Genomic DNA, 22,001 nt, shown 5'->3' on the forward strand with positions numbered 1-22,001 from the left:
TGGGTAGGTGTCAGTATTTACCGGGGTTCCCGGGGAGTGTGTCAGTATTTACTGGGGGTTCCTGGGTAGGTGTCAGTATTTACTGGCGGTTCCCGGGGAGTATGTCAGTATTTACTGGGGGTTCCCGGGGAGTGTGTCAGTATTTACTGGGGGTTCCCGGGGAGTGTGTCAGTATTTACTGGGGGTTCCCGGGGAGTGTGTCAGTATTTACTGGGGGTTCCCGGGGAGTGTGTCAGTATTTACTGTGGTTCCCGGGGAGTGTGTCAGTATTTACTGGGGGTTCCCGGGGAGTGTGTCACTATTTACTAGGGGTTCCCGGGGAGTGTGTCAGTATTTACTGGGGGTTCCCGGGGAGTGTGTCAGTATTTACTAGGGGTTCCCGGGGAGTGTGTCAGTATTTACTGGGGGTTCCCAGGGAGTGTGTCAGTATTTACTGGGGGTTCCCGGGGAGTGTGTCACTATTTACTAGGGGTTCCCGGGGAGTGTGTCAGTATTTACTGGGGGTTCCCAGGGAGTGTGTCAGTATTTACTGGGGGTTCCCGGCGTGTGTGTCACTATTTACTAGGGGTTCCCGGGGAGTGTGTCAGTATTTACTGGGAGTTCCTGGGTAGGTGTCAGTATTTACTGGGGGTTCCCAGGGAGTGTGTCAGTATTTACTGGGGGTTCCTGGGGAGGGTGTCAGTATTTACTGGGGGTTCCCGGGGAGTGTGTCAGTATTTACTGGGGGTTCCCAGGGAGTATGTCAGTATTTACTGGGGGTTCCTGGGTAGGTGTCAGTATTTACTGGGGGTTCCCGAGTGTGTCAGAATTTACTGGGGGTTCCCGGGGAGGTGTCAGTATTTACTGGGGGTTCCTGGGTAGGTGTCTGTATTTACTGGGGGTGCCCGCGGTGTGTGTCAATATTTACTGGGGTTCCCGAGTGTGTCTGTATTTACTGGGGGTGCCCGGGGAGTGTGTCAATATTTACTGGGGGTTCCCGTGGAGTGTGTCAGTATTTACTGCGGGTTCCCTGGGAGTGTGTCAGTATTTACTGGGGGTTCCCGGGGAGTGTGTCTGTATTTACTGTGGTTCCCTCGGTATGTGTCAATATTTACTGGGGGTTCCCGGGGAGGTGTCAGTATTTACTGGGGATCTCTGGTAGTGTGTCAATATTTTCTGAGGTTGTCCGTGGAGTGTGTCAATATTTACTGGGGGTTCCCGGGGAGTGTGTCAGTATTTACTGTGGGTTCCCGGGGAGTGTGTCAGTATTTACTGTGGTTTCCGGGGAGTGTGTCAGCATTTACTGGGGCTACATGGGTAGGTGTCAGTATTTACTGGGGGTTCCCAGGGAGTGTGTCACTATTTACTAGGGGTTCCCGGAGATTGTGTCAGTATTTACTGGGGGTTCTCGGGGAGTGTGTCACTATTTACTAGGGGTTCCCGGGGATTGTGTCTGTATTTACTGGGGGTTCCCGGGGAGTGTGTCAGTATTTACTGGGGGTTCCCAGGGAGTGTGTCACTATTTACTAGGGGTTCCCGGGGATTGTGTCAGTATTTACTGGGGGTTCCCGGGGAGTGTGTCAGTATTTACTGGGGGTTCCCGGGGAGTGTGTCACTATTTACTAGGGGTTCCCGGGGATTGTGTCAGTATTTACTGGGGGTTCCCGGGGAGTGTGTCAGTATTTACTGGGGGTTCCCGGGGAGTGTGTCAGTATTTACTGGGGGTTCCCGGGGAGTGTGTCAGTATTTACTGGGGGTTCCCGAGTGTGTCAGTATTTACTGGGCGTCCCCATGTAGCGTACCAGTTCTCGGGGTCAGTGTTTAATGGGGGGGGGGGGTTCCTGTGGTGCATTAGTACACATTCAATATTACTGAGTAAATCACTGCGGCTACACTTACTACGCAATATTGCACAGTAGTATACACGGTTGTATTACCTCCCCCAACAACAATGTCAGTTAGACGGCAATTTAAACTAGTTAAGTTCCATGCAGTTTTCTTCAGACAGAATTCTGGGAAAGTGCATCAAATAAGAAAAGACGCTGAACTTTGAAGTGAGGTGATGCCTCTCACTCCTTTCGAAATTGTTGACCTCTGTCTCCTGCTCGCAGACATGCTGCTTTTATCCATAATTTCCAAACGCTTTCATCTTAATTTGAAGGGTTGGAACGCAAAGCTGAAAGAACAGCCTTTATGAAAGCCTACTAGTGCGATGAAGCTTAACAGAGTTCGTAGAATGCTTGAGACAAACGCTAAGGAACAAGCGGCATTTGTGACTCACGGTAGCAAACAGAATCTTACACCAAACCACAGGAGCAGATATCAGGGGAAATGACCAAAGTTTAGGTCAAAGATGGTTTTTAAAGGGTTGCCCGAAGGAGGGGAGTGAGGTGGAAAGGCAGAGAGGTTTAGGGAGGGAATACCAGATAGTTTCGGGCACACATGCCTATGATTCAGGGAAGCAAAGGGGGCAAATTTTGTCAAGAGACCAGGGGCGTCATTCTCCGACCCCCCGCCGGGTTGGAGAATGGCCGTTGGCCGCCGTGAATCCCGCCCCCGCCCCCGCCGAAGTCTCCGAAGGGAGAAAAGTCGGCGGGGCGTTAATGGCGCCGCTGCCGCGGAGAATGTCACGGGTCTGCGCAAGGCAGCCGATTTTCGGCCTGCCGATATTCTCCCTTCCGGATGGGCCGAAGTCCCGTCGACGTGATGACCGTTCACGTCGACGTGAATCAAACCTCCTTTTCATCGGCGTGACCCGATGCTCCAGGCTCACGCCGACCAGCGAGGAGGTGAGTGACGGCCTGGGGGGTTGGCTCTGGGCAGGAAATGGCGTGGCCGCAGACTGATTGCGTGAGGAGAGGTGTGTCTCGGCTTGTGTTGTGTGTGTGTGCGGCGGGGGGGGGGGGGTAGGCTGGGCTCCGGGGGAGTGCCGGGAGGGGGTCCGTGCCGGGGTGGAGGTTGGGGGAAGGGGTCCGTTCTGGGGTGGAGGTTGGGGGCTGGGTCCGTGCTGGGGTGGAGGTTGGGGGGGGGGTCCGTGCTGGGGTGGAGGTTGGGGGGGGGGGGGTCCGTGCTTGGGTGGAGGTTGGGGGGGGTCCGTGCTGGGGTGGAGGTTGGGGGGGGTCCGTTCTGGGGTGGAGGTTGGGGGGGGGGTCCGTGCTGGGGTGGAGGTTGGGGGGGGGTCCGTGCTGGGGCGGAGGTTGGGGGTTGGGGGGGTCCATGCTGGGGTGGAGGTTGGGGAGGGGGTCCGTGCCGGGGTGGAGGTTGGGGGGGGGTCCGTGCTGGGGTGGAGGTTGGGGGTTGGGGGGGGTCCGTGCTGGGGTGGAGGTTGGGGGTTGGGGGTTGGGGGGGGTCCGTGCTGGGGTGGAGGTTGGGGGTTGGGGGGGGTCCGTGCCGGGGTGGAGGTTGGGGGTTGGGGGGGGTCCGTGCTGGGGTGGAGGTTGGGGGGGGGGGGTCCGTGCTTGGGTGGAGGTTGGGGGTTGGGGGGGGTCCGTGCCGGGGTGGAGGTTGGGGGGGGGTCCGTGCTGGGGTGGAGGTCGGGGGTTGGGGGGGGGTCCGTGCTGGGGTGGAGGTTGGGGGTTGGGGGGGGTCCGTGCTGGGGTGGAGGTTGGGGGTTGGGGGGGTCCGTGCCGGGGTGGGTGATGGGAGGGCAAATGAGTTGGTCCACCTGGCCAGGTGCCAGCCTCCAACAGTTGGACCCATGCGGTCCATGCCACCTGGCTGGGGGGAGGAGGGGATATGGGCAATGATGACATGTCGTCGTTCCCCTCCCCCCCCACCAGGCCGTCATGTTTTCAGACCATCCAGCGATGTTGGCCGCCGTGGTGGCAGCCGCTCATGTCTATGTTGCCCTGGATGAGGAGGAGGAGGAGGAGGAGGAGCGTGCCAGAGAGGCGGCGCAGGCTGCCGCAGAGGGGCAGGCGGCAGCCGCCCAGGCTGGAGGGACTCCTGACCGACAGGACGAGGAGGGGGAGGAGGACGTCGCGGCCCCACGCCAACGGAGGCACCCGAGGGCGCCCCGTGTGTACCGGCCCCGGCAGTCATACCAGGACCTCACGGACCGGGAATGCAGGAGGAGACTCCGGATGAGCCGGGAAACCGTGGCACACATCTGCCACCTGCTGGCACACCTGTCACCGCGTGGCACTGGCGGGGGACACCCTCTCCCCGTGTCCGTCAAGGTTACGGTGGCCCTGAAATTTTATGCAACGGGGTCATTCCAGGCACCGAGTGGGGACCTGTCCGGCATATCGCAGACATCGGTGCATCGGTGCATCCGGGCAGTGACAGATGCCCTTTATGCCATGGCGCACCGCTACATCCGCTTCCCCGTGGACCGGGCCAGCCAAGATGCCCGGGCCATGGGCTTCTCTGCCGTTGCCGGGTTCCCCATGGTCCAGGGCGCGATCGATGGGATGCACGTCGCGGTGCGGCCACCTGCAGAGAACAGGGCCGTGTTCACTAATAGGAAGGGGACCTATTCGATGAACGTACAGGTGGTCTTCGACCACCGCATGATGATCCTGCACGTCTGCGCCCGTCACCCAGGCAGTGTACACGACTCATTCGTGTTGTCGCGGTCATCCATCCCCGGCATGTACGAGGGACGCCATCCCCGGCTGAGGAGCTGGTTGCTGGGCGACAGGGGCTACCCATTGCGATCGTGGCTGATGACGCCTATACGGAGGCCACGCAATGAGGCGGAGAACCGCTACAATGATGCCCATGTAGCGACAAGGGGAGTGATCGAGAGGTGCTTTGGCGTGCTGAAGATGTGTTTCAGGTGCCTGGACCTCTCTGGGGGCGCCCTCCAGTATCGGTCAGATAGGGTCGGCCGCATCATTGTGGTGTGCTGCGTCCTGCACAACATAGCCCAGCAGAGGGGCGATGTGCCGCAGGCAGAGGAGGGCGGAGTGGAGGAGCAGCAGGAAGAGGCCTAGTCCTCCCCAGATGAGGGGGATGGGGGCAATGGTCAGGGCAGACGGGGTAGACACAGGCGGGTGGCTGTCCACCGTTACCGGCTGGCCCAGCGGGCACGGGACAGACTGATAGACGCCCGCTTCACTGACTAGATGGGCGTGGGAATCGGGTAGTATGGCCACAGACCGCACACCATGGCAACAGCCGACCACCCACACCCCCCACCCATCCACCCACCCAGCACCCTCACCCCCCTCCCCAACCCCACACACCCCACCCGCATGCACACCACCCCCCCCCCAATTGCCGATCCACCGGCGGCACAACGGGCCGGGCTCACCTAGTTGCGGGTGGACGCGTGTCTATCGCAGGCCATGGAGGATGATGACAACCCGCCTCCGATGAGCTCCTGGCTCTACATCGTTGGACTATGTCTGACCCATGGCCACAGTACCACCATCCACCCGGACCATCCCTGCATGCGGCTGTGACACTGCAGCGCACGGTCCCGTCCTCTGCCCGGGGAATGTTGATGGCGGCCCAGGGGGAAGGGGGCAGACTCACCTGGGGCTGAGGTAAGACCACCCGTCACACACACACTTGCGCTCAACGTACATGACACGCCCGCACACTTTGGACAGAGCACAAAGGCAGCTTCTGTAGGTGTAACATTGACTTTAATAACCAAAGGAGTTCATGCACGTGCCCTAGCCCCTAAAACTCATCTGTGCCCTGCACCCGTGCCAACTTACTCAGTGTCTAATTGTTTGGCCTTACGGGCCCTTTGACTACGTCTACGTGGTTCCCCAGACGGTACAGCAGAACTGGAGGTGGACTCCTGTGATTCCTGCCCTCTGACACTGGATCCCTTTGGTGGCCGTTTCCTGGGGCGTCCTGGCCTAGATGGGCCAGGCTGCGGCCCGGGCGACTGGGATGGCGAGCTGCCAGCCTGTCCTGCCCGTTGCCCACCTGATGCACCTGGGACGGAAGGGGGGGGAGTCCGAGGTGTCGCGGTGTACTGGGACCTCCCCTACAGAGGGAGCCGGGACGGACCACACCACCTCCTCCTCCCTCGGGGTGCCCGATGGCCCCCAGGCCTCTACATGGGTGGGGGATGCGAACGGACTGGCCATCCGACGCGCCCCCGACATCTGGCGCTGCCAGTCCTGGAGGCCCGTGCTGGTATCGACAGGGGTCTGCAGGTTTGCAGCCATGGAGCCCAGGGGGTTGTCAAACCCTGTCTGTGACAGTGCGACGCCGGCTCGCACATGGCCACTGGCGCCGATGCCCTCAGCGATGGCCTGCTGAGACTGGGCCATGGCCTGCTGAGACTGGGCCATGGCCTGCAGAGACTGGGCCATGGCCTGCAGAGACTGGGCTATGGCCTGCTGAGACTGGGCCATGGCCTGCTGAGACTGGGCTATGGCGTTGAGCGCCTCTGCCATCTGGCGCTGGCACTGGCTCATGGCCTCCTGTGAGAGGGCAGCCATTTCCTGGGCCACAGACGCCGCCTGCACGGAAGGCCCCAGGCCTCGCAAACCGTTCCCCATGTCTGACACCGTCGCACCCATTGCCTCCACCGCGGACGCCACCCGTGCGGTGTCAGCCTGGGTGGCACGCATGACCGGGACCACTCCCAGCTCCTGGACGCGGGTGGACTCCTCCACCTGCGACCGCAGCCGCCGCAAGCCACCCATCACCCTATTCGCTCGTCTCCGTGCCGGTGGTTGCATCGGATCTATGTGTGGGTGTGGTAACTGCAGGAACCCGGGATCCATCTGGGCGGCAGATGTTCGCTTGGCCTGGGCTGCCCTCCGACCGCCCGGTCCCTCTGCTGCTCCTACCTCCACCTGCTGTACCGGGACGGCTGTGTTGTGCGCACCAGTGAGTGTACCAGACGCCTCATCACTAAAGTGCCCAACCGTGGTGAGTGTTTCTGCGATGGTGGAGGGTGTTGGTGACAGCAGTGGCGTTGTGTCGTGCTCTTCGTCCCACTCTGACTCCATGGCACTTTGGGGTGGGGGTTCGTCTCCACCCATCCACTCTGAGTCACTGTCCGGTATTTCGTCTTCCCGGGTAGGGGTGTCCTGGGTAGTGCTGTCCCGGGTAGTGCTGTCCCGGGTAGTGCTGTCCCGGGTAGGGGTGTCCTGGGTAGTGCTGTCCCGGGTAGTGGTGGCCTGGCTCGGATGTGACGGGGGCCTGTGGCTGCCCCCCTCATCGCTGGGTGGTCGCTCCTGAACGTGACGGGGGTGTCGTCTCCCTGTTGCTCCAGGTCTCTCCGTCTCCCGTGGTGTGCGAGGGGCATCCTGCGGGCGTCGCATGCTGGAGGGTCCGGGTCTCTCCGTCTCCCGTGGTGTGCGAGGGGCATCCTGCGGGCGTCGCATGCTGGAGGGTCCGGGTCTCTCCGTCTCCCGTGGTGTGCGAGGGGCATCCTGCGGGCGTCGCATGCTGGAGGGTCCGGGTCTCTCCGTCTCGCGTGGTGTGCGAGGGGCATCCTGCGGGCGTCGCATGCTGGAGGGTGCGGGTCTCTCCGTCTCCTGTGGCCTCCGAGGAGCATCCTGCGGGCGGTGTGCATCTGCGGGGATGGGTGCCTGGACGTTTGGTCCTGCGATACACAATGAAGCATGCATGGTTAGACATCAGGCAGTGATCAGGTGATACGGGGGAGGGGGATATAGGGGAGGGGGGACATGGGGACGGGCTGTTGATGGCTCACTTGCTCGTGGGCCCCGACCTCTGCATCAGCAACCTCCCGGTCCTCAGGTCCGCCAGCCAGTTCCAGGGCCCTTTCCTCGTGTACGGTCAGTGGCCTCTCATCAGCGGGCCCTCCTCCAGTCCTCACATGCTCCCTATTGTTGTGTGCGCGCTTCTCCTGTGGGGGGGGGGGCGGGGGTGGTGGCAGGGGTAAAAGGCAACAGTGTTAGGCAGGTATATGAATGCACGCCATCAGTTGCGCGTGCATTGCAGAGGTTAAGGTTAGGGCTGGATTCACTTGGGGATATGGGGGATATGGGGGAGGGGGGATATGGGGGAGGGGGGATGTGGGGGAGGGGGGATATGGGGGAGGGGGGATATGGGGGAGGGGGGATATGGGGGAGGGGGGATATGGGGAGGGGGGATGTGGGGGAGGGGGGATATGGGGGAGGGGGGATATGGGGGAGGGGGATATGGGGGAGGGGGGATATGGGGGCGATATGGGGGGGATATGGTGGAGGGGGGATATGGGGGAGGGGGGATATGGGGAGGGGGATATGGGGGGATATGGGGGGGATATGGGGGAGGGGGGATATGGGGGAGAGGAGATATGGGGGAGGGGGCTATGGGGGGGATATGGGGGGGATATGGGGGAGGAGGGATATGGGGGAGGGGGGATATGGGGGAGGGGGATATGGGGGAGGGGGGATATGGGGGAGGGGGGATATGGGGGAGGGGGGGATATGGGGGAGGGGGGATATGGGGGAGGCTCACCCTGCCTGCTCTGACGAGGTTGTTCACCTTCTTGTGGCACTGGGTGCCTGTCCGTGGTGTCAGGGCCGCAGCGGTGACGGCCTCTGCCACTTCCCTCCACAGACGCCGGCTGTGGCGTGGGGCAACTCTGCGGCCGTGCCCGGGATACATGGCGTCCCTCCTCTGCTCCACCACGTCCAGGAGCGCCTCCACATCGCGTGACTCGAACCTCGGGGCTGAGCGACGGCCAGCCATCCAGTCGGGTGTTGCGGTCGGCTGTTCCGGTCGGGTGGGGGGGAGCTGCGCGGCCTTATGAGCCGTCACGCCGTGCAGCGCGTATGACGCTGCACGGCGTGAACCACTGCGCAAGCGCGGATCCCGTTACGTCGCTGCTAGCCCATTTCAGGCCGCAGACTATCGGCCCATTTTTATGACGTGACGCAAGTGGGATTTGCGCCGTTTTTTGCGCCGATCGACGGACTTTCCGCCGATAATGGAGAATTTCGCCCCAGAATTGGAAGAATGCAGAGATTTCAGAGGGCTGCAGGAAGTTACAGGTATTAGCAAAAGGTGAAGCCGTGGAGGATATGAAAAGCGGAAGGAAAGAAAATGAAAATGAGAATCGCTTATTGTCACAAGTAGGCTTCAAATGAAGTTCCTGTGAAAAGCCCCTAGTCGCCACATTCCGGCGCCTGTTCGGGGAGGCTGGTACGGGAATTGAACCGTGCTGCTGGCCTGCCTTGGTCTGCTTTCAAAGCCAGCGATTTAGCCCAGTGTGCCAGAATTTTAAAACGGATGCATTGCGCACCCAAGTCAGTTGGCACAGCGGCCAATGGATGAATGGAACATGGTGCCAATCAGGACTTGGGCAGCCGAGTTTGAGTTTATACAGGGTGGGGGAAGAGGAGGTTGCTCCAAGCAGGAAATTAAAACAGGGGGCGGATTCTCCATTGCCCGACGTCGATATCGTAATTGGCAATCGGGCGGGGAATGCTTTCAAACGGCCAAATTGAGGGGGGATGCCAGTTTGATGCTGATTTTCTATTCTCCGCCCTCTCCGAAATGGCATCTTTGCAACGCGCCCCATTGGAACGGCGTTAGCGCGTCATCGGAAGGCCCTCTTACAATCCTTTGCCCCCGATGGGCTGTGTTCCTGACCGCGCAGTTGACGGGTGGTCTCAGCGGTCGGGAACCCGACGTGGGGGCCGCGGACTGTGTCCAGCGCCGCCACACTCGGCTGGGAGCTGCTGGCCGTGGCGGGGCTTCCATGAGGGCTGGGGGGACTGGTGGGGGGTGGCCAGGGGTTGACGTATTTGGCAGGTCGGGTCCGCGCATGGCTGGCACCATGTTGTATGGCACCACCGCTACAGGTCGTCGCCTTGCCCATGCGGCCACTGACCCGTCCATTCTCCAGCCGTATTTGGCGCGGGTGCCGGGAGTTTAACCCGGCGTGGCTGCTAGCCCCTCACCGGTCCCGGGATCGGTGAGGGTTCGGCGCCGATTTTGGCGTGATAAAATGCCACAGTTCCCACGCCGCCGTCGGCACGTAGCCGCAAAATCGGAGAATCCAGCCCAGGATTTGATAGAAATGCTCAGCAGGTCAGGCAGCATCTGTGGAGAGAGAAAAGTAGGCGATAATTTTAATCTGATACTCCCGTCGGGATACTGACCGGATCGGTAAGAATGTGGCCTTTACATACTTGGTTATTTCACTCTTCATTGAAGTGAACATTGGCCTGGGAGTGACAGCCAGATTCCAAATCACCCTCCTTGGGGTTAACTCGAGATCGCTGACCTTTCATTAGAAACCCGTTTTCTCTCACTTTCTCTGCAAATACCGCCTGCTCTGCTAAATGCTTCTCGCATTTTCAATTTAATATTTCAGATTTCCAGCAACTGCTGTACTTGACTTTTAGCTTGAGCATCGTGTGCACTTTGTTAACGTTTACTGTTTGTGGGTTAAGGGAGAATAGAAGGAGCTTTATTCTGTGAATCTAGCCAGTAGTTTGCCATTTTCCGCATCTTAAAGCTGCAAATCACCAGGACTCCTTCCCTGAGTGAGAACACAATTCACGACAGAACACTCCCCAACACCCTCACACCCCTCTCCCCGCCCCGGCCCCCTTAACCCCCACCCGCCTTACCCACTGTGGTGAAGCTGGCACTCCAACAGAGCCTCCACTTCAAAAAGTATTTCACTGGTGCTTTTGGGATGTCCCGAGGTATTGGACAGGTGCTATTCGAGTCTTTAATTCTTGTTCAAACTGTTGCTCGCAGTCCGCCATTCTCAGATGCCGGTGCTTCTGCGGGCATCGAGCAAAGAGATTAGACCTGACTGTGATGCCTGCCCTGTCTGTGCTCACGGGGTAAGCGTGGCAGTGGGAGGCAGTGGTATCTCGGTTTCAATCACCTCTCCAAGGCAAACCAAACGCTGACAGAGGGGAAAATGTTGCCAGGAGTCGCACTCCACTCCTGTCACACAAAGGAGGCTGCATTTACATAGAGAATGTATTTGGATAATAAAGTTCAGCTGCTCTGAGACTGTCCAGGTGCATTTAAAATGTCCGCCACCAGTAGCGGTGTTCCCAATCTGGCAGCGAATCGAGCCACGGTCACAATGTTTATAAACATCTAGCTATCATAGATTATCATAGAATTTACAGTGCAGAAGGAGGCCATTCAGCCCATCGAGTCTGCACCGGCTCTTGGAAAGAGCACCCTACCCAAGGTCAACACCTCTATCCTATCCCCATAACTCAGTAACCCCACCCAACACTAAGGGCAATTTTGGACACGAAGGGCAATTTATCATGGCCAATCCACCTACCTGCACATCTTTGGACTGTGGGAGGAAACCGGAGCACTCGGAGGAAACCCACGCACACACGGGGAAGATGTGCAGACTCCGCACAGACAGTGACCCAAGCCGGAATTGAACTTGGGACCCTGGAGCTGTGAAGCAATTGTGCTGTCCACAATGCTACCGTGCTGCCCTATGTCCTGGTGGACTGCGAGCAACAGTTTGGGCACCTATGATTAACATGTCCTCACTACATCAAAATAAGTTAAGTGCTTTCTGCTGAGAAAAAGACGAAGTGAGAGCACTTATCACCTTACTGTTTATAAAGATTGTGGTTAGTTTCACAGCAAGATACTTGAGATGCATTCAAGCATGAAGGGAAATGAAACTAAACAATCCAGATATCTGGTTGTCTGGAAGCTAATTCTCTGTCGTACAGCCTACAAAAAGCTATTTCTCTTTCAAAGTGAATAGGAGCCTCACAGATCAAAGGGTCTGAGGGGGTTTAAATGTGATATGCTTTATATGAAGTAACAGCTGCTGCTTTCAACACCTCTGTCTGAGGCAGCAGGTGTAAGGGGCTGGTAAGTGAAAACACAGTTTCACTATTTCTGCCTGCAGTGCATTTTAGCTTCCAGGCAGGGGTGACTGATGGGGGGCCTCTGATAGCAGGGAATCTCTGATAGAGGGGATCTCTGATTTTGGGGTCTCTGATATGAGGGTCTCCGATATCAGGGTCTTTGATGGGGGATGGCTGGTATGGTGGTCTGATGGGGGATCGGTGGGAGGGATTGGGTCACCCTCATGCATGTGTGTTACCTTTGCATAGAACATACATAGAACATACATAGAACATACAGTGCAGAAGGAGGCCATTCGGCCCATCGAGTCTGCACCGACCCACTTAAGCCCTCACTTCCACCCTATCCCCGTAACCCAATAACCCCATCTAACCTTTTTGGTCACTAAGGGCAATTTAGCATGGCCAATCCACCTCACCTGCACGTCTTTGGACTGTGGGAGGAGACCGGAGCACCCGGAGGAAACCCACGCACACACGGGGAGAACATGCAGACTCCGCACAGACAGTGACCCAGCGGGGAATCGAACCTGGGACCCTGGCGCAGTGAAGCCACAGTGCTATCCACTTGTGCTACCGTGCTTACCTGTGTTGTGGGGGAGGATGACCTATAATTCTCGTGGTGTTTGGGGGGGGGGCAGGGTCCCCTACTTGCCAATTGAGGGGGGGCAGGATTAGAATTGTGTAGGGGGAGGGGTGGTAGTCGCCGGATGGTGATATCAGGCCACCCCTCAAAATGGCGGCCCAATAGTGGGATTCTGACAGCTCCCCCTCATGCATACATTTGCACGGCAAGGGCGAGGTGTTCGCTCCTGGGCACTGCTCCTGGCACCAGCACAGACCAGGAGCAATTTTACTCCGACAAAGGAATTTAATCACCCAAATGGGGCAGCTCGCTGTCGAAAAAGCTATGCTGATCTTAGGAGATTGTAATAAAAGATCATTACGGTGTCTATTCTCAAGTCTTTGATTTGTTAGACAGCAACAACCACTCCTGTGGTGCGTACTGCGTCACACAGCTCTGCGCCCCTGCTATTACGGTTTTACTTTGTAAGGATCCTTCTTGTTTATTCCCCTAATTTCCCCTTTCTTTTACTTTGCTGTTCTTCTTTTGATCCATGGATGATTAATGGACATGTTTCTTTAAGTCAAGCAGAAGAATCCAGAAGTTACAGGAGGAGTCAGTTTGCTAGTCTGCTGGTTTGAACAGGAGACCACAGACTTGTCGGCATCAGTGAGGGAGATGGGTTGGGACTAGGTTTGCTTGATTGGCCGGTGGCCAATGAATTGGCACAAAAGGCTGTACTCTCTCTGGTAACTGGCAGTGATTGGATTATATCCCAGTGAAATGCTTTTCAGAGTCCCAAGGAGTTTTCAGTTTCGATCCAGGAATCACGAAGAAGGGTTGTGTTACAGTCTCTCTTCTGAATCTCTCTCCAGAAAGCCAACTGGTATAGCACAGTGGGCTGAATAGCTGGCTTGTAATGCAGAACAATGCCAGCAGCGCGGGTTCAATTCCCGTACCAGCCTCCCCAAACAGGCACTGGAATGTGGCGACTAGGGGCTTTTCACAGTAACTTCATTGAAGCCTACTTGTGACAATAAGCAATTATTGTTATTAATATTAGCTGTGAATGCAATCTCGCTGCAGAAAGGGAGAGCTCGCCCGCGGTCTCCGAATAACTCAGGAAGCTGCATATTAAACTGAGGCTAGCTGCCTTGCTTTAATATGCATATTTGCTAAAACGTGATCCCGCCCACGAGAGATGGGATTTACATCACAACGTCTCACGAGATTGCATTAGATCCCATGAGGTGTTGTGAGCCGGGTAGATCTCGGGAGTGGGGCTTACCGGCTTTTATCAGCCACATTGTGTCCCGGTGAGCTGTTATTCGGGCGCAGGGTGGCTGCTGGGTTGCACCTCTTTTTCCTTTTCATAGAATCCCTACAATCCCCGCCCTATACCCATAACTCCAACCTTCAGACACTGAGGGGAAATTTAGCGTGGCCAATCCACTTAACCCGCACATCTTTGGACTGTAGGAGGAAACTGGAGCACCCGGAGGAACTCCAAGCAGACAGGGAGAGAATGTACAAACTCCACAAAGTCACCAGATGTTGGAATCGAACCCGGATCCCTGGCGCTGTGAGCAGCAGTGCTAACCACTGTGCCACCTTGCCACCCCTTCTTTTGATCATTATTTTTACCCCTCTCCACCCCTCTGTGTTTGTCTGTCCTGTGTGGGTGTGTGTGTGTATGTAGAGGTGGGGGAAAGTTAAAGTAGGAGTTAGGAATTAGTTAACAGCTAATCGGTCGTCTTTCCTCCATATTTCATTATACGTCTAGTTATAAATAAACAGTAATTGTGTTTAAACTTACAACCCTGGTGACTGTAATTATTCAGCAGCCAAGAGCCAAAGACATCAGGTATTTTAAATAAAAAGTATTGGTTAATTCACTTGTGTTGTGACTCCAGGGCACCTGGGGCTGGAATTAACAGCGCATTTTCATTGTGGATTCTCGCTAAAGAAGCAAAGTTGATAATCCAGGACAACACTGAGGGAACCGCGAGGCTGCGATAAATCCGGATAAAACACAAGGCAGATCTGATGAAGAAAGAAATGTAAGGGTTTTCTGTTAGGGTTAAGGTGAAAATGGATGGGAGGAGGCTAGTCTGGGAACCCAGTTGGGCCGAATGGCCTCTTTCTGAGCTGTGCATTCCACGTAATGTAGGCCGATAATGACAGATTTTCTCTTCCCCCCTGCATGTTTCTTGGCTCTCACCCAATTCCGTTGAAGGATGGGAAGCATAATTGACTTCCTTAACCTGTTCAACAGGTGGACATACAGGAGGAACGTCATCCAACTTAGCCAACCCAACCTAATTGCAGCCCCTCCTTGCAGCCTCCAGCCTGTCTCCCCAATTATTTTAAGCAAATCCCCACTGCTGACAAAGCCTGGGTCTTAAATCTATCAGAAGGGGAAACAGGGAAAGATCCCAAATGTCTTGACATCCTGGAGGCAAACGAAGACCAGGAGGAGGCCTTTCAGCCCTTCAAACCTGTTCTATCATTCAATTAGATAACTGATCTGAATCTTGACTGCATCTCCCTGGATACCTGTACCTACCTAACAAATCTCCATCAGTCCCAGCAGAAATTTTCAATTGGCCCTCCGTCTCAACAGCTTCATCGGGAGAGGGAGAGTTCCATATTTTCACTATCCTTTGATAAAGAACGGCTTCCTGAACAGCCTACCTCTAATTTTAACATTCCTCCCTCCTCTCTCTCGCTCAGCAGCCAGATCGCTAGACACGACGTTTGAGCCCACAAGTGGACCACACCGTCGGGAACTCGGCCCATCGGACGCGGTGAGTCTCGGAGGGCCCCGGAGAATAGGGTGTCAGGCCCCCTAATGATATGCCTACTGTACCATTACCCCACAGGACGAGCGACGCATTTACCCCATTTTCAGGGTGCCGGGGAATCCCGGTTTGGCGTCAAGCCGTGATTTTGCCGTCGGAAGCTGTTCTGCGCCCAAACTCGTTTCGCGATTCCGGCATGGGCAAACAGAGAATCACGCCCATTCTTTTCCGTGTGAGTGAGATGGTGGGCTGTGGTGGTGGGCTTATAGAACATAGAACATAGAACATAGAACAATACAGCGCAGTACAGGCCCTTCGGCCCACGATGTTGCACCGAAACAAAAGCCATCTAACCTACACTATGCCATTATCATCCATATGTCTATCCAATAAACTTTTAAATGCCCTCAATGTTGGCGAGTTCACTACTGTAGCAGGTAGGGCATTCCACGGCCTCACTACTCTTTGCGTAAAGAACCTACCTCTGACCTCTGTCCTATATCTATTACCCCTCAGTTTAAGGCTATGTCCCCTCGTGCCAGCCATTTCCATCCGCGGGAGAAGGCTCTCACTGTCCACCCTATCTAACCCTCTGATCATTTTGTATGCCTCTATTAAGTCTCCTCTTAACCTTCTTCTCTCTAACGAAAACAACCTCAAGTCCATCAGCCTTTCCTCATAAGATTTTCCCTCCATACCAGGCAACATCCTGGTAAATCTCCTCTGCACCTGCTGCAAAGCCTCCACGTCCTTCCTATAATGCGGTGACCAGAACTGTAGGCAATACTCCAAATGCGGCCGTACCAGAGTTCTATACAGCTGCAACATGACCTCCTGACTCCGGAACTCAATCCCTCTACCAATAAAGGCCAACACTCCATAGGCCTTCTTCACCACCCTATCAACCTGGGTGGCAACTTTCAGGGATCTATGTACATGGACACCTAGATCCCTCTGCTCATCCACACTTTCAAGTACTTTTCCATTAGCCAAATATTCCACATTCCTGTTTTTCCTTCCAAAGTGAATCACCTCACACTTCTCTACATTAAACTCCATTTGCCACCTCTCAGCCCCGCACTGCAGCTTATCTATATCCCTCTGTAACCTGCTACTTCCTTCCACACTATCGACAACACCACCGACTTTAGTATCGTCTGCAAATTTACTCACCCACCCTTCTGCGCCTTCCTCTAGGTCATTGATAAAAATGACAAACAGCAACGGCCCCAGAACAGATCCTTGTGGTACTCCACTTGTGACTGAACTCCATTCTGAACATTTCCCATCAACCACCACCCTCTGTCTTCTTTCAGCTAGCCAATTTCTGATCCACATCTCTAAATCACCCTCAATCCCCAGCCTCCGTATTTTCTGCAATAGCCTACCGTGGGGAACCTTATCAAACGCTTTGCTGAAATCCATATACACCACATCAACTGCTCTACCCTCGTCTACCTGTTCAGTCACCTTCTCAAAGAACTCGATAAGGTTTGTGAGGCATGACCTACCCTTCACAAAGCCATGCTGACTATCCCTGATCATATTATTCCTATCTAGATGATTATAAATCTTGTCTCTTATAATCCCCTCCAAGACTTTACCCACTACAGATGTGAGGCTCACCGGTCTATAGTTGCCGGGAGTGTGGAGTCCTCTGGAATATACAGAGGCAAAGAATGAGGGAAAGAAGAGGATGGCCGTACGATGTGAAAGAATCTGCATGGAACTCAATCCCAATTCTATCCCACTGAATTCAGGAAAGGAGATGCATAGAATCATATAGCAACAAAGGAGGCCATTTGACCAGTCATGGTGGCACTCTTTAGCCCCATCTCCAATTTCCTTTTGAATAATATTATTGAATCTGTTTCCATCCTCCCTTCAGGCAGCACATTTCGGATTATAATAACTTGCCGCATACGAATCCCATAACCGCTTCCCTGGTTCTATGCCAATTACTCAAGTCTTTGCCTTCTGTTCCCATGGCACAAATATTGTTAACCAAGTTCTCCCTTGCCCAAAACCTCTCAATTATTGGGGAGAAACAGCAAGAGGATAATGCATGCTGCGAACAACAGTTTCAACAGCATCAAACCAACGCTGGAGAACATTGAACGAACTGTGGCAGGGTCTCATTTAGCATTTGCAGAAAAAGAAATGGTATCTGCAGTAAACATCTGACAAAGAGGATAAGGCCTCCAACATAAAATATTGAAACTCGAAAGGTATAAAAAGTAATTGCATTCTACACGGTTTACATTCTACCTGTGGCGAGCAACACCTTAACAGAGCTTGCTGCCCACAGTAACACATTCATATTCACCCAGCACAAAACAAGGCCATATCACCCAACATAACTGGGTCAACTCTTTGAAAGAGCTATCCACTCCTCTTCTCTTCCGCCAAATACAGCCCAACAAACCTCTCCTCTCCAAGTATTTACACAATTCTCTTTTGAATAGTTTTATTTCAGCTGCTTTTTCACCTGTTTGGCATTACCCTCAGTTCCAATGAATGGGGAAACAAGTGAAATGCAAGCTAGAGTCATTATGAGTGGGTTGAGCTGAATGCATGGCCATATGGTTAACTCTACACAGACCAGTATTCACATTAGACATTTTCCTACCAGTACTGCCCCTCACATTCGATAAAGCGCACACATTTCCTTCTCACCTCATCTTCCTCCAACAGCACAAGACGAACTATGACAATGTTCACAGCATTGCCGATGCTTGCATCACTGAATAACCCTGCGACCTGCAGAAAGATACGTAAAGAGGTGGTGAGGACACATCGCAGGAACATGTGCAAAACTCTTAGGAACATAGAAAGTCAGAGAGATCTGGGTGTGCAGGTCCACAGATCTTTTAAAGTGGCAACACAAGTGGACAAAGTAGTTAAGAAAGCATATGGAATGCTCGCCTTCATTGGACGGGGCATTGAGTATAAAAACTGGCAAGTTGTATCGAACCTTGGTATGATCACACTTGGAATATTGCTCACAAATCTGGTTGCCACACTACACTTCCATGGAGACGGGTCTGTTGTTGTTAGGGGATTTCCCACCTCAATGGCAAAAATATGACCTTGTGTATGTTTGAGATATGTGAGTGTGTGTATGGGAGCATGTGAGTATATGTGTGTATGTGCACACGAGTGTGTGTGAGAATAAAGGCAGATGTATGTGAGAGTGCACGTGTGAGCATGTGAGAGATTGTGTGTGTGTCGTGCATGTGTGTGAGGGTGTCTATGTGAGCATGTGAGTGTATAAGTGTGTGTGTATTAGAGTGTGAAATAGAGTCTTGCTTTCGATGTCTCTTGATTGAAATTTTTGTTACAATGCTGTTACTTCAGCAACAAGCCAAGCAACCTGGATGGATCATAAATCCCAGCTGGTGCTTTAAATTGATTTTGCTGCAAATATCTCCTGAATTATTATATGCTGCCGCCGCAGCATTCAGCTCTCCAAAGCCTGAGGGTCACAGTTTATGGGTTCAAATGTTTCCTAATAAATTCATGACAGCTAATATTACGGCTTTGATTTCCAAATTATGAGAAAAGACAAATGTTATTCAATTTCCATTCTCAGAATAGAAATTCAATGTGTCAAGTGTAGCTCAGTTGGTTGTGATATGACACCCAGGGCGGGTGTACAGTCAATTCCAGCACCACAACCCCCTGAGTCCCAGCTCAGTAAATGAACCAATAATCTGTAGGAATGTTTCGAGATCCATGGCTCTGCCCCACAACGGGAAACACCACTGACCAGCCGGCGAAACGGAGAATCTCAACGGCGTGCTGAACCAGAAATGTGGCGCGGTGGGACGGAAATTCCAGCCCAATAACTCTTTATTTATAACAAAAATAGAGATAAGACTTAGCACTGCTGCCTCACAGCACCAGGGTCCCAGGTTCACTTCCCGCCTTGGGTCACTGTCTGTGTGGAGTTTGCACGTTCTCTCCGTGCCTGCGTGGGTTTCCTCCCACAGTGCAAAGATGTGCAGGTTAGGTGGATTAGGCATGCTAAATTGCCCCTTAGTGTTCAGAAGGTTAGGTCGGGTTACTGGGTTATGGGGATAGGGTGGGGGCTTGGGCCCAGGTAGGGTGCTCTTTCCAAAGGTGAGTGCGATTCGATGGGCCGAATGGCCTCCTTCTGCACTATAGGGATTCTATGATTAAAAAGAATGACGGCCAGTTAATCTACGACTCTTCCCCTCTTACTGTCCCACCCCATATCCAAACGCACACAGATGGACACACAGAGGGTGCGGGAGGGGTAAAAATGATAAGAGGATTAATATGAAATGGAAGATGAGTCCTTGCTTCTGATGTTGAAGTCGTTGCAGCAGCAACTGTCCTCCCAGGACGCGGAGTGTTTGAAACCACAGGTTGAATTGCTAACGAGGATCTTCTGGCAGTAACATTCAGTCAGAACTCCCAGGCTGTAGGATTCCCTTTGGAGAGTCACTTTAACTTGTATTAACCTGGGTCTTTATTCAGGAGTTCTCCTCTGGCCTGTTTAATTCTTACTTGTTTCCAACTCCACCAGAATGACCAACGACCTTTCATTTGAAATAGCCTTCAGCTGTGGAGCTAGAGGCTGCTCACAGTCAAAGGGGGTGAAATTGACTTTGAGGAGAGAAGCTGCAGCTGGGCTCAGTCTCGGAAGAGTTTGGTAGGACAGATAGGCAGCGGCTGTGGTTGCTCCTGTTTGAGTCTCCACAATATTTAAAGATGGCTGGAAGATCTCACAGGTGAAAAGTCCCTCAGCCCTCCTCAGGGACGACCAGCTATCTGAAACACTTCAGCCCCGACCAATCCCACCCACCCTGCGGGCGTGTCCCACCCCACCTCCCCCATGTGCCCTGAGCACTGGGGCAGCAGCTTCGGTGTCCTTGAGCTGCGTGCCGGGAAAGGGATATTCACCTCTTCACCTCCCGTCAGTAGTCACTGCGCCAGCTTCACGTTTTTGAAAAGGAGTGCCAAAAGACTCCCGCGTGACTTCCCGCTGGGAAGTTGGGTGATTCCCAGAAGCCACTGCATTTGACTTCAATTTCCTTAATGAGATTGAAATGAATGCAAATGGGGGTTAAAGATATTCTCGCCATTTGGGGGCGCGATACGGAACTCGCCATCGGGAGGGAGCCAGGTGAATTTCAAAATGGTTCCCACCCGGCGCGAATCTCGATTTTGCCCTCTCCCGCTATTCACCCGCTCGCCCCGATCCACGCGCGCGCCCATGATTTTACTTTCACAAAACCATCAGGGCAGCACGGTAGCATTGTGGATAGCACAATTGCTTCACAGCTCCAGGGTCCCAGGTTCGATTCCGGCTTGGGTCACTGTCTGTGCAGAGTCTGCACATCCTCACCGTGTGTGCGTGGGTTTCCTCCGGGTGCTCCGGTTTCCTCCCACACTCCAAAGATGTGCAGGTTAGGTGGATTGGCCATACTAAATTGCCCTTAGTGTCCAAAATTGCCCTTAGTGTTGGGTGGGGTTACTGGGTTATGGGGATAGGGTGGAAGTGTTGACCTTGGGTAGGGTACTCTTTCCAAGAGCCGGTGCAGACTCAATGGGCCGAATGGCCTCCTTCTGCACTGTAAATTCTATGATAATCTCTGATAATCTCGCCTCCGGCTGACCACATTTACGATTTTCTAAATATCCTGCTACAATCTCTTGAAGAATAGATTCTGTCAATTTTTCTGTGACTGTTGGTGGGCTAACTGGTCTATAGTTTCCTGCTTTCTGTCTCTCTCCTTTCTCGAATAAAGCATTAGCTATTTTCCAATCTGCTCAGGCGATTTCCAATCTGCCCTTCCAGAATATAAAGAATTTTGAAAGGTTATAACCAATATATCTACTTCCTCTGCAGCCATTTCTTTCAAGGCCCGAGGATGCGGGATATCTGACTTTCGGATAATGGTGATTGTCTTAACTTCCTCGCTCTTTTTCACCTCTTGATTTTCACATGTTTTTGGGATGTTTTCTACGTCTCCTACCATGAAGACAGCACAACATACCGGGTCAACAACTTTTCCACTTCCTTGTTTTCCATTATCATTCCCCAGAGTCACTCTCGAGAGAACCAACACTAGCTTTAATTGCCCTTTTCCTATTTAAATGCTTGTAGGAATTCTTACTGTCTGTTTTTATATTACGAGCTAGTTTCCTTTCTTGCTCGACGTCTCCCTAATTTTTTAAGCCATTCTTTGCTGGTCCGTAAAATCTAATCCTCTGATCTGCCATCCACCTTTGCGAATTTGTACAGTATTTCTTTCAACTTGCTACTATCCTAGGGCAACATGGTGGCACAGTGGTTAGCACTGCTGCCTCATGGTGCTGAGGACCCGGGTTCAGTCCCGGCCACGGGTCACTGTCTGTGTGGAGTTTGCACATTCTCCCCGTGTCTGCGGGGGTCTTACCCCAAAGATGTACAGGGTAGGTGGATTGGCCACGCTAAATTGCCCCTTAATTGGATAAAATAATAATTGGGTACGCAAAATTTATTGTTTTTTTAAAACTTGCTACTATCCTTACCTTATTTATTTAATTGCAGATAATGCATCCTTCTCACTGGGATAGAACAAAGAACATTACAGGCCCTTCGGCCCTCGATGTTGCGCCGACCTGTGAAACCACTCTAAAGCCCATCTACACTATTCCCTTATCGTCCATATGTCTATCCAATGACCATTTGAATGCCATTCGTGTTGGCGAGTCCACTACTGTTGCAGGCAGGGCATTCCATGCTGTTACTACTCTCTGAGTAAAGAACCTACCTCTGACATCTGTCTTATATCTATCTCCCCTCAATTTAAAGCTATGTCCCCTCGTGCTAGCCATCTCCATCCGAGGATAAAGGCTCTCACTGTCCACCCTATCCAATCCTCTGATCATCTTGTATGC

The 22,001-nt window shown here is 53.5% G+C and overlaps 1 protein-coding gene across 1 annotated transcript in view; it reads right to left on the minus strand.

Annotated features, from left to right (window-relative positions):
• The window catches only part of LOC140387312 (uncharacterized), a 404,134-nt gene that overhangs the window by 313,224 nt on the left and 68,909 nt on the right, over window positions 1-22,001 (minus strand). The window contains exon 5 of the mRNA XM_072470241.1: window positions 17,766-17,849. Within this exon, the coding sequence (XP_072326342.1) occupies window positions 17,766-17,849 (84 nt within the window). The remainder of the gene's footprint in view (window positions 1-17,765; window positions 17,850-22,001) is intronic.

This window comes from Scyliorhinus torazame, chromosome 12, assembly GCF_047496885.1.
Source record: "Scyliorhinus torazame isolate Kashiwa2021f chromosome 12, sScyTor2.1, whole genome shotgun sequence".
Lineage (NCBI taxonomy): Eukaryota > Metazoa > Chordata > Chondrichthyes > Carcharhiniformes > Scyliorhinidae > Scyliorhinus > Scyliorhinus torazame.